Source organism: Pteropus alecto, unplaced genomic scaffold (assembly GCF_000325575.1).
Source record: "Pteropus alecto unplaced genomic scaffold, ASM32557v1 scaffold40, whole genome shotgun sequence".
NCBI classification, from domain to species: Eukaryota; Metazoa; Chordata; class Mammalia; order Chiroptera; family Pteropodidae; genus Pteropus; species Pteropus alecto.
In genome coordinates, this window is record NW_006431919.1 from 1,701,024 (window position 1) to 1,715,775 (window position 14,752).

General features: G+C 41.5%; 1 protein-coding gene and 1 pseudogene across 1 annotated transcript in view; both read right to left on the reverse strand.

The window, feature by feature from the left end:
- Window positions 1-7,041, reverse strand: part of PDE6A (phosphodiesterase 6A) — a 51,601-nt gene extending 44,560 nt beyond the window's left edge. Inside the window, exons 1-2 of the mRNA XM_006906388.2 lie at window positions 6,568-7,041; window positions 286-438 (exon numbers count right to left, since the gene is read on the reverse strand). Coding sequence (XP_006906450.1) covers window positions 286-438; window positions 6,568-7,041 — 627 coding nt within the window. The remainder of the gene's footprint in view (window positions 1-285; window positions 439-6,567) is intronic.
- A 1,856-nt stretch (window positions 7,042-8,897) lies between these two features.
- LOC112475338 lies at window positions 8,898-9,016 on the reverse strand (annotated as a pseudogene).
- Between the last annotated feature and the right edge of the window lie 5,736 nt (window positions 9,017-14,752).

Here is a 14,752-nt window from a genome sequence, read left to right on the forward strand (position 1 = left end):
AATTATTTCTCATAGATAAGAAAATAGAGGTTCACAGAAATTAAGTAACTTGTCCAACTCAGCTAGATATTAGCAGAGTAGAACAATCATCCCTACATTCTTGGCTCCAAAGCCCAATGTCTTAACCATTACTCTGTCCTGCCTCCCTCAGAGAGCATCAGACTAACCCCCTTGTCTTACAGGTGGAGAAACCGAGGCCAGGCCAAATAGCAAGGTTCAGAGGACTTCATGAGCTGGGAGAACGTGCTGGCATGGCCACTCCAGCAGTTTCTAAAATCTTCTTACCTCTTCATCTCTCTTGGTGAAGTGGGGCCCACCCACTTTATTCACAGCCATGATTATGGCCACCACGTCCTTCCCATTCATTATGGGGGAAGCCAAGATGTTCTTGGTCTGGTACTCTGTGAGTGTGTCCACGAAGTCACAGAAATGTTCATCCTGAAGCAAGGCAGAGATAACCATGCATGAACAAATGAAGAGCAAAGACAATAAAACAACCCCAAACCCTAGGTGCCCATGGTAAGGAGTGGGGTGAGGGGGCTCCTCATTCTCTTGTTGACAAGAGAATGAAGTCATTTTTATCAATTTCCCTTCATCAGGAGCAAGGCGATCAGAGAGGATTTCTGCCCTGGAAGCCTCCAGGGTCCAGGTGAAGAAGAAAGTCTGAGATTCAGCCTACTAAGGACTATGGAGCAGATGTGAGCAAAGCACTGGGGGATGGTCCTGGGAGTGGGGGACAGGGGTGTTGACTTCGCTTGGGGAGGAAGGTTTAAAGAAAGCTCTCGAGGTGATAACAATTAAAACCAAAATAGAAACTTGAGTGAGGAAAAGACTTTCACGAGTATAATAATCACAATCGCTAGCAAACATTGTGCCTGGCACTTTACCGTATCGCCTCACTTTAATCTTCTCAATAACCTATGAGATGGACACCATCAGTTGCCCATTTTCCAGAAAAGGAAACTGAAACTCAAGGTTAAAGTTACTTGTTACTTGTGTGTGTGTGACTCCAAAATCTGCTCTCGGCTCTGCTGCCTTTTCAGGGAAGCCTGGTCGAGGTTACACCTGGGTCAAGGTTATTGAACAAAAGAATATTCTACTTTGAGCTTTTTTAACAATCCAATTCTAAGTCAGTCCAGGGGATATCTCCATTCCACAAATATAATGGGAGCCTTACCGTGAGTCAGGTCTTATGCTAAACACTGGAGGTACAGGGGAGACTAGATTTCAGGCCAGCTCACAGATAACCAATAATAGTAATACAGGACACTGTGGTTGGCTCAAAACTGTGAGAGTTCAAGAGAAGCACACACTCCCATACTCCACCCTAAGGCAGCCAGGGAGGCCATTATAGGGCGGTGTGGTCCTTGAGGTCAGAAAGAGGAGTCAAATCTTGAATTACTGTCTTAAATCCAAAAGAATCCACCTTTCTGTTTCCTGGTAGCAGCGTAAGGTTTCCCAACCATGAGCTTTGCTTGGGACACAAGCCAGCCTAGATTTTTCACAGTTCACGCTGTTCTGAGGATGGAAATGTATTTCATAGAGCCAATTCAGAGAGCTCTACATGAAATGAGTGTGCAGAATCTTTCCCACGATTCAGAAATTCAGTGTGATGCTCTGTATCTATGGATTTCTTCCAGCTGGACTGGGATTAAATAAAATGGCAACAGCATTGTCGTGGATGAAGCTGTCTCAAAGCAGGTGAAGGGTAAAGGAATTAAGAGAAACCTGTCATGCTGTGCTTGAATTAGCCCTGGAGGATTAAGCAAAATCTCTAAAGAGGCATTAGCCACAAAGCATTTTTCCATGTCATTCTCTAAGGACACCGATGAATCTCCAAACCCGGGTCTGGGTAGGGCACGCTCAGATTCTTTTCATAAGGTCAGATCAGGCTTGCAATATTCATCTCTACCAAGGAAATCAATATTTGAGTTTGACTTGCATATGAGGCAGATGTTACTAAATCCACCACAACCCTCCTTCCCACTGAATTCTCAGCCCAGGAACTCCCCTCACAAATCATACCACTACTAATTGACTGGCATTTGCGCAGTCATTGTCATCCTTGTATTTTCGGCATATAAAGTCTTCTAAACGACTGTGTCATAGAACCTAAGATTATCAGAGACAGAAGGGGCCTTAGAAACCACATAGTTCAAGCTCTTTGTTTCAAAGCCCAGGAATCAGATGCCAGCTAGGGAAAACCCCAAGTCATTCATTCGCTCAGTTAACATTAACAGAGCGCCTTCTCTAAGTATGGTAGGCATTTTTCTAAACCCTGGGGTTACAGCAATGAACAAAAGGGGCAAAATTCTTTCCCTGGTGAAATGGGAAAGGCAGACAAACAGAGTAGGCAGACAAAAAGCAAGTAAACAACTAAACAGTCTCTCTTCAGGTTGTGGTAACTGCTTTGAAGTAGATAAGCTGGACGATGCTATAGAAAGTGATGGAAGGGATGGCAGGCCAAAGCTACTTTAGTCAGTCATGGCAGCCAGGGATGATTCTCTGAAGAAGTAAGGCTGAGAAGTAAAGCATCAGAAGAGCCAGGCATGTGAAGCAGGGAACACAGAGAAGACAAAGGCCAAGAGGGGCAATGATCTGAGAAACAGAAAGAAGACCAGTGTAGCTGAAGCATGGGGAGGGAGGGAGAGTGAAGGGCAAGGGAGGGAGAGAGGCGGGCAGGACTTATCCTGCAGAGCCTTGGAGGCCATGGTAAATGGTTTAGATTTTTATTCCCAATGCAATGGAATACATGCTTCTCATTCTCACATTCCTCAATTTCTCTTTCAAACATTCAGTTACAAACCCAACGTGTCTCATGATGAAATCTACTGTTTAGTGAATAATAACGATGTCCTAGGCCCAGAGCCAGACGACTTACATATATGATCTCATTAACTCTCACGTCAGCCCTATCACACAGAACTGTCACTTTCCCTATTTTATAGACAATTCCTTTGCTAGCAAGTGATATCGCCACTTCATTCATTCATTAATTCGTTCATTCATAATTACTGAGCACTGGCTCTGTGGGAGGCACTGGAGATGCCAAGACCAGTATGAAAGATGAGGCTATCCTCATTGGGTTACAGTATAGTATAGTGGGGACATTATGTAAAACATGAACTTGCAATCCAAACCATAATGTAGGAAGCCCCTGTGGGATAAGCGGTACCCTGAAGCCCCAGCTATGGAGTGTCCTCTGAGTGGCCTCAGGAGCCAATCAGTACATTGTCAGTAGTTGAAACCTCTCTGGGCCTCAGTTTCTTCTCTGGCAAAACTAGAGTGTTGAACCAGATTCTCTTTGAGGTTTCTTTCTGGTCTAGAGCACTGAGTTCCCAGTCTCATAGGAAGAGCAGGAGAGCAGGAGAGCAGGACGATGGCTGTGAGAGTCCCTGGAAAGATAATCCTCTCAGGTTCAGTCTTCAGAAATGGGATTTCTTGGTGTCTAGGAAAAACTCACTGTTTTCCTTGACTCGCCCCTTACTACCACATTTCCGACACCAGATGTGTGGGTATTTTTTCCAACACTGACAAATTCTCCAACATCAGCTGAGCATCCTACAATTCAGTTCTGACACTATCTACCTGGAGTTAGCATTCGATCTCACAAGTTAATGGTTCAGTCTCATAAGAATGCCCCCACTACAGACCCCAATAGCAAGTCCCAGGTTGTCTCCTGTGTTTCTGACTGATCAGCTGTAAACTGGAGTTCCCATGACCCCCTCCTTGGGTTGGATAATTTGTTAGAACAGTTCATGGAACTCAGAGAAACGCTTATGCTCACCAGTTTATCACATAATAAATGATACAGATAAACAACCACATGAAGAGATACACAGGGCAAGGTCAAGGAGGGACCTGAACGCAGAAGCTTCTATCCCTCTGAAGGTGGGATGCGCCACCCTCCTGGCATGTGGATGTGTTCACCAACGCAGAAGCTTTCTGAACCTCAAACTTTGGGATTTTTATGGAGGCTTCATTACACAGGCATGAATAATTATACTCCATTTCTAGCCCCTTTACCCTCTCTGGAATATGGGGGGTGAGGATGAAAGTTCCAAGCATCTGATCATGGCTTGGTCTTTCTCATGACCAGTTCCCATCCTGGAACCCACCAAGGTTCCTTCATTAGAAGAAAAGCACACAAGGTTCCTTCATTAGAAGAAAAGCACACATACCACCCAGGAAATTCCAAGAGGATTTAGAAGCTCTGTGTCAGATGCTCCTATCACTCAGGGAATTACAAAGGTCTTGGGAGTTCTGTGTCAAGAGGCAGGATAAATGCCAAATATATATTTCTGATTATAGAGCACAATATCACGGTCAACTAGAGAGGGGCCATCATTTATTCATTCACTCAATAAATTGTACTGAATACCCACTCTGTCCCAGGCACTGGACTAGGGGCCAGAAACTAGCGGTAAATGAGACAGACAGGATCAGACAGTCTTCATGGACTTCCCTAATAAGTGACAGGGTAAAGAATAAATATACAAATAACTATTAAATGGCAAGTAGGGTTGCCAGATTTAGCAGATAAACACAGGATGCTTAGTTACATTTGAATTTCAGATAAATAAAAAATCAATTTCAGTATAAGTATGTCCTAAATATTACACAGGACCTACTTATACTGAAAATTATTCTTTATTTATCTAACAAATTTAACTGAGCATCCTATATTTTATCTGGCAATCCTAATGGCAAATCTTCCTGAGGATATCCCAAGGATGAATAGGAATTAGCCAGAGCATGGGGAGCTATATTACAACCCAGGGAAACTTCTCCGTTCATGGCTTCCCATTTCAAAAATGCCATGATTGTAACCCATTTCCCAGGTTTTTGAGGGCACTCAAGACTCAGAGTGTCACTTATTGGTGGTTTAGGGACAACCTAGACCCCAGTCTATACCATCTTCCTCCTCATTCTCCATCCAACCCCCAGTTACTATCAGAGCCCCAAACAGAATAAGATTTCTTAAAAGGAATCATAAGAGAAGCAAATACATGCAAGTGCCAAGCACACAAGAATGGCTGGTCCGGACTGACTTGAATCCCCCAGGCCTGAATCACCAGCCAGGAAGACTTCCCAAGGCTGAAAAGCTCCCAGAGAAACACAGGTGTCACTTCCAGAGTGAAACAGGACTGTCCTTTAGCGCAAGCCTAAGCAGACTCCTAGACTGGGATCTTTTAGACTCAGAGAACCTTCCTAAAACCTCAGTGCCTCAACACTAGGGTCCAGAGAAGCTGTTGGCACCTCTGTTCTCTGTTTTTCCCACAAATAGAATCTAAACTGAAAGCTCCAGAAGGGCAAGACTGGATTCTTCTCCAAATCCCATGCAGAGCTGGTACAGCACCCATCCTAACAACAACAAAACAGTAATAATAGTAACAAGAAGCAGGAGCTGCCAGTATGGGCCATTATAATTTGCCCTGGACCTTGTTAGATGAGAAATAATTATCTCATTCTATCCTACAACACTGCAAGGTAGGTATTCTCACCCCATTTTATAAATTAGGAAGTGAGCCCAGACATGCCAAACACTTTGCCAAAACTGTATTCTTAGAAAGTGACTAAGTCATGATTTACACCCAGATCTGACCTCAAAGCTTAACATCTTAACTTTCTTCCATATGATTTGAAGTAGACTTTGGTAAAGAGCACCTAGTCTAGTGACTCATTTTATAAATAAGGATGAAGTATAGAAAAGCAGAGCAGTGAAGAGCATGGGCACAAAGCCAGAGTACCTGGGTTCAAATTTCCACTCTGCCACTTTCTATCAGTGTGACTCTGAACAAGTTACTTAACCTTTCTGGGTTTCAGTTTTATCATCTGTAAAACAGTGATAATCGGAGCATGTCATAAGACTGTGACAATCCATGTTGGTTACAATGAAAGTCTAGAGAGACTTGAAGGGAGAACAGACTCTAATCCAGCTGGAGGAGTCCTCGGGAAAGCCCCCTGTGTGCAGAACCATTACCCCTACCCTTGGATGTCCAAGGGGAGATGTGGGAGAGAAAAACTCCATGGGAGGTCCCACCCAATGTGTTTCAAGAAAACCATTTCCCACAGAGGCCCAAGTCCAGATTTCTTATCTTGCCGAAGAACCCAAATCAAAAAGATGACCCATTTGAATTCCTGTGTCTCTGGATGTGAAGTCCCATCTCTGCCCTACCTCACTGATGACTTTGAGCAAGTCCTTTCTCAAGCTCTCCTGGCTCCAGGCTTCTCACTCATTAAATAAAGTCAGTTGGATGAGATGATCTCTGAAGCCCCCTCCCTTTTTCCCTTTAAACCAGAAAAAATGGAGACATAAAGCAAATGAGGCAAGGTGCGAACAATTGGTAGGTTTAGATGAAAGATACACAGTTTTTTGTACTATTTTAAAACTCAACTTTAAGTTTGATTTTTTTTCCAAAATAAAAAATGTTATAAATAAATAAAGGGAAGCACCAAGTCACCATCAGCCCAGTCTTGGTGGCCAGCAGCTCCCCACCCTACTTGTACCCCGGAACCCCATGGAATAATGCCTCCTTGCCCTCCCTCTGATAGGGAAGAAGATACCTCTTCTGTGTTGGGGACGTTGACAACCTTTTTAGAGTGTGCAACGTGGCCCACCACGCCCATGTCCAGGGGGAACACAATCTCCGAGTCGGGCACCACCAAGCAGTCTTCAAGAACGGCATCTTTGTGGACATTGAAGAGTCGTGTGGCTAGCTCCGCGATGCCATTTCGAGCCCTGTACATGAACAGGCTCATGCGGTCTGCCTGCAAGAGGAAGCACAACTTCTTCATGACGTTGAAGATGCATTTCTCTGCCTGCAAATTCTCCTGAAAATCTCGCAGAAGGTCAAAGATGATTTCACTCTCCTCCACACTGTTCAACGAATGATAGTTGCTAAAGTCTACAGCTGCCTCTTTGGCCCCCAGCAGGTCTGAGATGACCTTAGCCCGGTAGCGGAGGTTGTAATACTGTTTGGCAAAGCCAATATTAGAATCCAGGAACTTCTCCACCTCCTCTGCTGTCACTTCGCCCATGACTGGGAAGTTTACTGGCTACTTCTGTGGTGGGGCTGAGGCTGATTTTCTGAAGGCAGTTTTGCTGTCTGTGGCAAAACCGAGTCAGGATGTGTTCTGCTCCACCTGGATTTCTCTGAGTCTTGTCTGTAAATCTCACTGATATGGCTGCATAGGAGAGGGAGTGAGCTTGAGAGATTAAATCATTAATATTCCCCATGAACAAGGATTATGAGGATCAAAGTGTTCCAGATGCTGCTGGGCCCCAGATAGGAAGTGAGAGTTCTCTTTTCACCTTGGTCCCTTAACAGCTGAGAAGAGATTTTTGCACAGAACAGGAAGTAAGTTCAACTAAAAACAAACAAACAAACAAAAATCAAAACACTAAAGCAGAGGCTGCAAAGTGGCAGCACAGGAACAACCTACTACAGTAGATGTGTTTTCTCTGCCCAGTATGGTGTTTCTCAAGGTTTGACATAGAATCCTACATTTACTGCTGAGATTTGTTTGGCTTTTCTTAGAGAATGGGAAGATCTAATAACTGTGTTCACTTTCCTCCAAAGCAGAAATGACTAGTGCTGAGTGGGACTGCCCACCCAGCTTCCATCCCCTGGCCCCTCACCTCACCCTTCTGTGCTCCCTTCTCCAGGGCATCCCCAATTTGGGACTTCCCTTTGCATGCTCACCACTTAGCCTGCTTCTTTCATATACATTATGGGTCTGGCACCTATAGGCTCCAATCTCACAATCACTGCATCAAAGTCTTACCCAATTCTAGATTTCAAAAATTCTCCAATTTTAGAATTTGAAAGGCCCTCATAAATACACTCTTCATGGTTTTTCTTTTATTACAAAATACAGGTTCATTGTAGAAAATAAGCAAAGACCATTAAAGTCATCATAACCCTGCTACTCGGAGGTAACCTCTAGTTAACATTGTAGTTTTCTGTCCTTTCCATAGAGGCTTAACTTTAAAATTTATTTCCTGTCAAGTTCCCTGATTTTTCTCTTGGCACTTTAATGGGCTTTTACTGGCACAGTCTCTACTTTCTTGGGTTGTCAGTCAGACATGCACATAATAGTCTAGATGTTGTTGGCTCCAGTGAATCTCCAAACACAAGAATCCTCACTAGGGGAGAAGAACACTTTCTTTCTAAAATCTCTATGTACTAGAATTTCCCTGAATGTATCTGCTAGAGCCCAGCATCCCTATGTTGTAAACACTGAGGAATGTAGGATTATAGCCCATCACTGGTACTTTGAACTTCGTAAATGAAATTTAATGGAAAGTAGATTACTTTCCTTATTGTAGAGTGTAATAAATTCTTGGGAGAGGTACTGCACCTATTCAGCACTGTGTGTACAGGTGACCCCCTGGTCTGGGCAGGCCACGCAGCAACCTGAACTTCTCCAAACACTCCCATGATGATTGACGTGAGCCCTCTGTCTGGAATGCTCTTCCCCAGCATTCCATACACCATCTCCTTCTCAACCTTAAGGTCTCAAGGTCTCAGCTCATATTAGTCATCCTTAGCTGTCTTAGCCCAAGGAGCCCCCAACCATCCTCTTCCTGGTTCCTGCCTGTGTTGTCATTCTACTTATTTTATTTATTGCATTTAGTACTAGTAGAAAGTATCTGGCTTGTTTTTTGCTTCCTTGTCTATTGTTTGGCTTCACTTCTTTCCTGTGAGTTCTATGAAGGCCAGGACTTATCAGAGCTGATTCCCTAGGCCTTGCAATGCTGCCTGGCACATCCTTAATGATCAGCAAATTTTTTCTTTTTCTTTTTCTTTTTTTTTTTGGCAAGGTAACCCTTGGTTGACCTCACAGATTGCAAGGACTTTTTCAGCTTACAGTCCCTTATTTTTTATTTTTTACACTTACAGCACCTGGTATTCCTAGGTGGTCTCCCATCTAAGTACTAACCAGGCCTGACCCTGCTTAGCTTCTGAGATCAGACGGGATCAGGCTTCTTCAGGGTAGCATGGCTGTAGACAATTTTTTTCTTTTAATTATAAGTCTATGATGGTTAATTTATATGCCAACTTGACTGGGCTAAGGGATACCTAGATAGCTGGTAAAACATTATCTCTGGGTATGTCTATAAGAGTGTTTCCAGAAGATATTAGCATTTGAATCAGTAGACTAGGTAAAGATCATCTTCACCAGTGCAAGTGAGCATCATCTAACCCACTGAGGGCCTGAATAGACCAAAAAGGTAGAGGAAGGGTAAATTTGCCCTCTGTCTGAGCTGGGACATCCATCCTTCCCTGCCCTCACATGCTGGCACTCTTGGTTCTCAAACTCACACCAGGATGTACACCATAAACCCTATAGGTTCTCAGGCTTTTGGACTCAGAATGAATTAGATCAATGGCTTTCCTGGTTCTCTAACTTGCAGACAGCTGATTGTGGGACTTCCCAGCCTCCATAAATGTATGACTCAATTCTCTGGAGAACGCTGACTAATAGAAAATCCAATATATTCTGGCTAAAATTTTAGAAAATACAGGAAGGCAAGAGATTGCCATTTGTGCACAGCAGTGTCATTCTACCATTTACATACATTTTTCTCATTAAAACGTATACTCAAAAAATAAAAGAGAAAATACTGGAAGACATAAAGGAAAAATTAAAATCAAACATATTCTCAGATATTACCAATTGTCAATATCTGTCGCATATTTAAATATTTTCCTGGAGAATGTGTGTGTGTGTGTGTGTGTGTGTGTGTGTGTGTGTGTGTGTGTGTGTATGTATTCTCACTCTTGGCACTGTTGATATTTTGGGCCCAGTGATTCTTCATTGCAGGGGGCCGTCCTGCACATTCTAGGATATTTAGCAGCATACCTGGCCTCTACCCACTTAGATGCTAGTAGCACCCTCCCTCAAGTTGTGACAACCAAAAATGTCTCCAGACATGTCCAAATGTCCCTTGGGAGCAAAACCACCCTGGTTGAGAACCATTGCTTTACAGTTAGATTTTTAGGTTGTTTCTAATTTTCTAGTATTATAAATAATGTTATAATGACCATCCTTATATTTCTTAGTAAAAATACCTAAAATTGAAATCCCAGGCCCAAAGAGCTTGCAGCTGTCTATCTAAAGATTTGGATAAATAGTGCTAAGTTTGTTCTCCAAGCCTATACCAGAGTGTATAAGAGTGACTGTCCTTACCCCCAACCCACTCCTCAAATATTTAGCAACTTTTCTTAATCCTGGCATTAACAGCTTTCCAGAACTTGGCCCCAATACATTTTCTTACTTGGTTTTTCACAATTTCTCTACATATACTCTAAGCTCCACCTTAATGTTTTTCATTCTTTCTGGTCTTTTCATCTTCATTCTTGCTCTGCCCTCGGCTTGTCCCTTACCACCTGTCTCTATTGCCATTCCCCCCATGGATTCTATGATGTTCCAACTAGACTCTTTTTCTACTTGGAACCCCCAAACGATTGGTTTCCTTCTATACCTGTGGGAGTTTCTGCATTCTAGGCTGTATTATTTCTGTACATCTGTACTCTCATTAAACTTAAGCTCTTTGAGAATGGGAGTAAAAAAACCTCACCTGTTTTTAGAAATCTCCAAAAGATCCCAGCCCAGGTTCTTTTCTATAGTATGCCCACCAGGCTTAGTTCTGGCAGAGAACATAGGAAACCATTTTGCAAGGAATCTACTTTCGCCTCATTTTCCAATATGCCAGAATGAAGAAGGCAAGCCTTTTGAAAACTTTCAATCCTAATTGTTGGGTGGGTACAGATAAGCTGATATTTGCAGTGGGTTAATTCCTAACATGCCTGTTAAATGGGCCTGATTTCAAACATCAGTGGAAGGAAATCCAAGCTTCTTTCAGTAGGAGCAGGAGCTGCCAGGAGGGTTAAAAAAGATCATTTTGTGTAATCTAGTTTAGAAAAGTACATGTACTACTAGGTAGGAGAAAACAGGATTGTAGGCCTAACTACGCCATGGACTCATTCTGTGACCTTAAAAAGTCTTGTCCTCACTCAAGGCTTTGGATTTCCCAATTAACAAAATAAGAGAGTTTAATAATGTGTCTCTAACACTCCTGGACACATGACTCCAGATGGGCTTAGAGTAAGGGAGGACTGGCCAGGAATGGCCGACCTCTCCATTCCTTACCATAAGGCTTGCTAAAGGAGTCTCCTGGAAGAATAGCCGGAACTATTTATTTGGAATGATCGCTACTCCAAGATCCAAATTTCACAGATGAGGAAACTGAAAAGCTTTGAAAAGTTAGGTCACTAAAATTACAGATGAGTTTTAAAAATGATTTTTATTGAGATATAATTCACATAACAAAATCACCATTTTAAAGTGTGCATTGCAGTGTTTTTTAGTATATTTGTTATGTTGTGCCACCACTAATCTGTTTTCTCATTCTCTGATAACCACTAATTTATTTTCTTTCTCTGTATGGATTTGCCTATTCCAGATATTTCACATAAATGGAATCATACAATACATGGCCTTTTGTATCTGACTACTTTCACTTGGCATAATGTTTTCAAAGTTCACCCATATTGCTGCATATATTATTACTTCATTCTTTGTGTGGCCTTATAATATTTTATCATATAGATATATCACATTTTGTTTATCCATTTTTTAGTTGACTGGCATTTTGGTTATTTTCATTTGGGGGCTGTTAAAAACATTTATGTACAAGTCTGTATAGGCATGTTTTCAGTTCTCTTGGGTATATACCCAGGAGTGGAATTGCTGGGTCCACAGGTGATTTTAAGACTGAGCTTAGAGGTAAAGATGAAGGAATAAAGGGAAAAAATAGGACCAAACAAGGAACCAACTGGGTCAAGGAGAGGTATTTTGCAAGGCACCTTTTTAGGAAGACCGAGACTCTGAAATTCAGGACCTACTCGAATGGCAATGGGCTGATCAGTCTATTAGTGGCCACCACAAATTCAAGTGTTGGGTGTAAAGGTCTCCACAGGATCCCCACCATTCATCACTCTTGCTAGTAGGAATGGTGAAGGAAATTGGGAGGTGGTGAGTGTGCCAGTTTGTTCAGGAAGGAGCCAGAGAGCAGGACAAGCCAGCAGGACAGAGATATATTATTTTACAAAGGCAGTACCCAGCATGCTTTAAGAAGTGGAGCATGGGATTTGGACCTGGGACTGAGTCTAGGCCTGTCATTTGTTATTTGTGTAAATTATTTAATTTCTCATGGACCTCACTTTGATTATCTGTAAAATTAAAATTATTTTACATGGTCGTTGTGGAGATTAAATGCGATAATACATTGTATAGTGCAAAGCTATGCACCCAGTGCCTACTAAGTTGAACCATGTGAAAATGCCCCTTTTGACCTCTTTTGTGCCATACAAATGGCAATTTTATACTGTTCTATTTAGGAGTTATTCAATCATTGTTAGTTATAATTATCAAATTAACTGGATTATCCTAAAGATAGTGAGCTCCTTGTCATTGAGGCTTATAAACCAAGGACATAGCAGAGGATTCAGACATCAGTATTTAAATAGAAAGATGAATCTGAGACTAGCAAGTCAATAAGGAAGCTGTTTCAGTCTTCCCAGAGGAATGAGGAAATGGCCTAGGATGGGGGTTGAGAGAATGGAGAGAGAGGAGTGTATATAGAAGCAAGAAGACACGTTGGCTGACTGAGATACAGAGGCAAGAGAGACAATGGTTCAGCTTGGGTAATTTGTGTGTCATCAGGCACTGAGCATTCCCCTTCAGGACATTTCACTAGTGTTAAATGTTATTTAGCTTTCATGTCCAGATTAAAGGCCTTTTCCTTCCTGGCTTGCCAAACCCCATGTCCTCTGTGAAGCCACAGAGAGAAAACAATCTCCCTGCCCCCATCAGCTAGCCCTTAGAACTAAGGGAACAGCCTGGTTGGTCTCCACCCTCATTTTATGCTACCTTGGTGCACTCCCATGGTTCATTTGCTCTTACCCTTAATCTAGAATTGATATCAATTCTTAAATGTCCGGCCACCTGTCAAATTAGTGACTTTATTCAACTACTTGGGTTTCCTGTCAGGTCGGTCTCAGAGCTTGGCTAGTCTGTGAAGTTCTTTTTGTTTAATCTTGAGGGTCTAACCTAGGTCAATGCAGTAGCCATGTAAAAGTTTGTCTTTATGTGCATTTTTTGAAAACTCTGATTCTGAAAAGGATATGTAACTCAAAAACATTTAGGCACTTTGGGGAACTCTGAAAAGTCAGGTAGACTTAGGTCCTAAAAACATGCTTGGTGACCATACTAGTAGAAAAGCGACAAGTATAAGGGTAAACTTGAGCTTTGAAACCAGAGTGAGCTGATTCGAATTTGTAATTTACAAACTTTCACAATGGGTGAAGTACTTAATCTCTGGTCTCAATTTTGTCATTTGCAAATAGTGGATAACAATGATACTCATTTTATAGAGCTGTTGTGAAGATTAGAGGCAGTATATTAAACCAATTCTCAATAAATGTAGCCATTAATAATGATAATGTAAGCTGACTATGAGGCATTGATATTCAATAGAAAGCAGAAGTAATGCAAATATATCTATTTTCCTATTCTTTTTTTAAACTAAATCTTTTATGATTTTTCTCCTTTTAAAGTAACACATCTTTGTGTTGTAGAAAATTCAGAACATTCAGGTAAGTAAAAAGAACATATGGACAGTCACCACTCAGAGAAACATTTTGATACACACTCCTCTTTTCCAATTATATAATTTTTAAAACAAAACTGTGGTTGGGCAATATATATTTTGTTTGTTTAATGATATATGTAAACATCTTTCTGTGTCATTAAATAGTCTTTTACCACGTGATTTTTAATGGCCTCATAGACTTCTATTGGGTGGCCATAGCATAATTTAACATACTTCTTCACCTGTTGGTTATTTAGACTGTTTCTAATTTTTTAGTATTTTTAATGAACATCTGTGTAGTTAAATCTTTGCACACTTCCTTAATGATTTTATCTTCTTAACAAAATACTTGTTCAGAAAGGCAGAACAACTTCACTACTAATTTTTTAAGAGATTGTTCTGGCTGCTCAAAATATGAGATTTTAAGTAAAGACATAATGGGCAAGTCAATATTTTAATGATCATATTCCTTTTTTTTTTTTTTGGTGTTTTGCCTTTTTTTTTCCCTTCTTTATTCAGATAGAGATTGGGAGAGAAAGGGTAGGTTCACACAGATTTAAGAATACTTATTTCTTCCTTCGCACTTGCTTTACTACTATACTACTCCATCATACGGTTCCACCAAACTACAAAGGAGGTTGAGGAATCTATTCTTGTTGAGATAACATTCCATGGTTATTATTTGTTTCAAAGCATTTGCTTTTGACCAGAAATTTCATTTCATTTCATTTCATTTCATTTAAGTTCATTCCATTTCATTTTATTTCATTTTATTACATTCCTGTGGTAGCTCTTATGCTCAGATCCCATGCTCAAACATGCTGGTATGCACTTTGGGTGTTTTTGTTGAGTTTTAGATGTACAGCTTATTGTTGTTTCAAGGGGAGAGATCTGGGGACGTCTCTCACTCGCCATGTTTCTGACGTCAGACTAGATCATGTTCCATTTTGAATGACCATCTCCCACAGCAGCTAGCTCACATCCCTGAAGGAATCAATCTAGGATGCTGGGGCTCATGATTGCCGTGAAACGTCAAACAACAGATCACTTTCTGCACCTAAATATTTTTAGCAAAAGTGACTTGTTCTC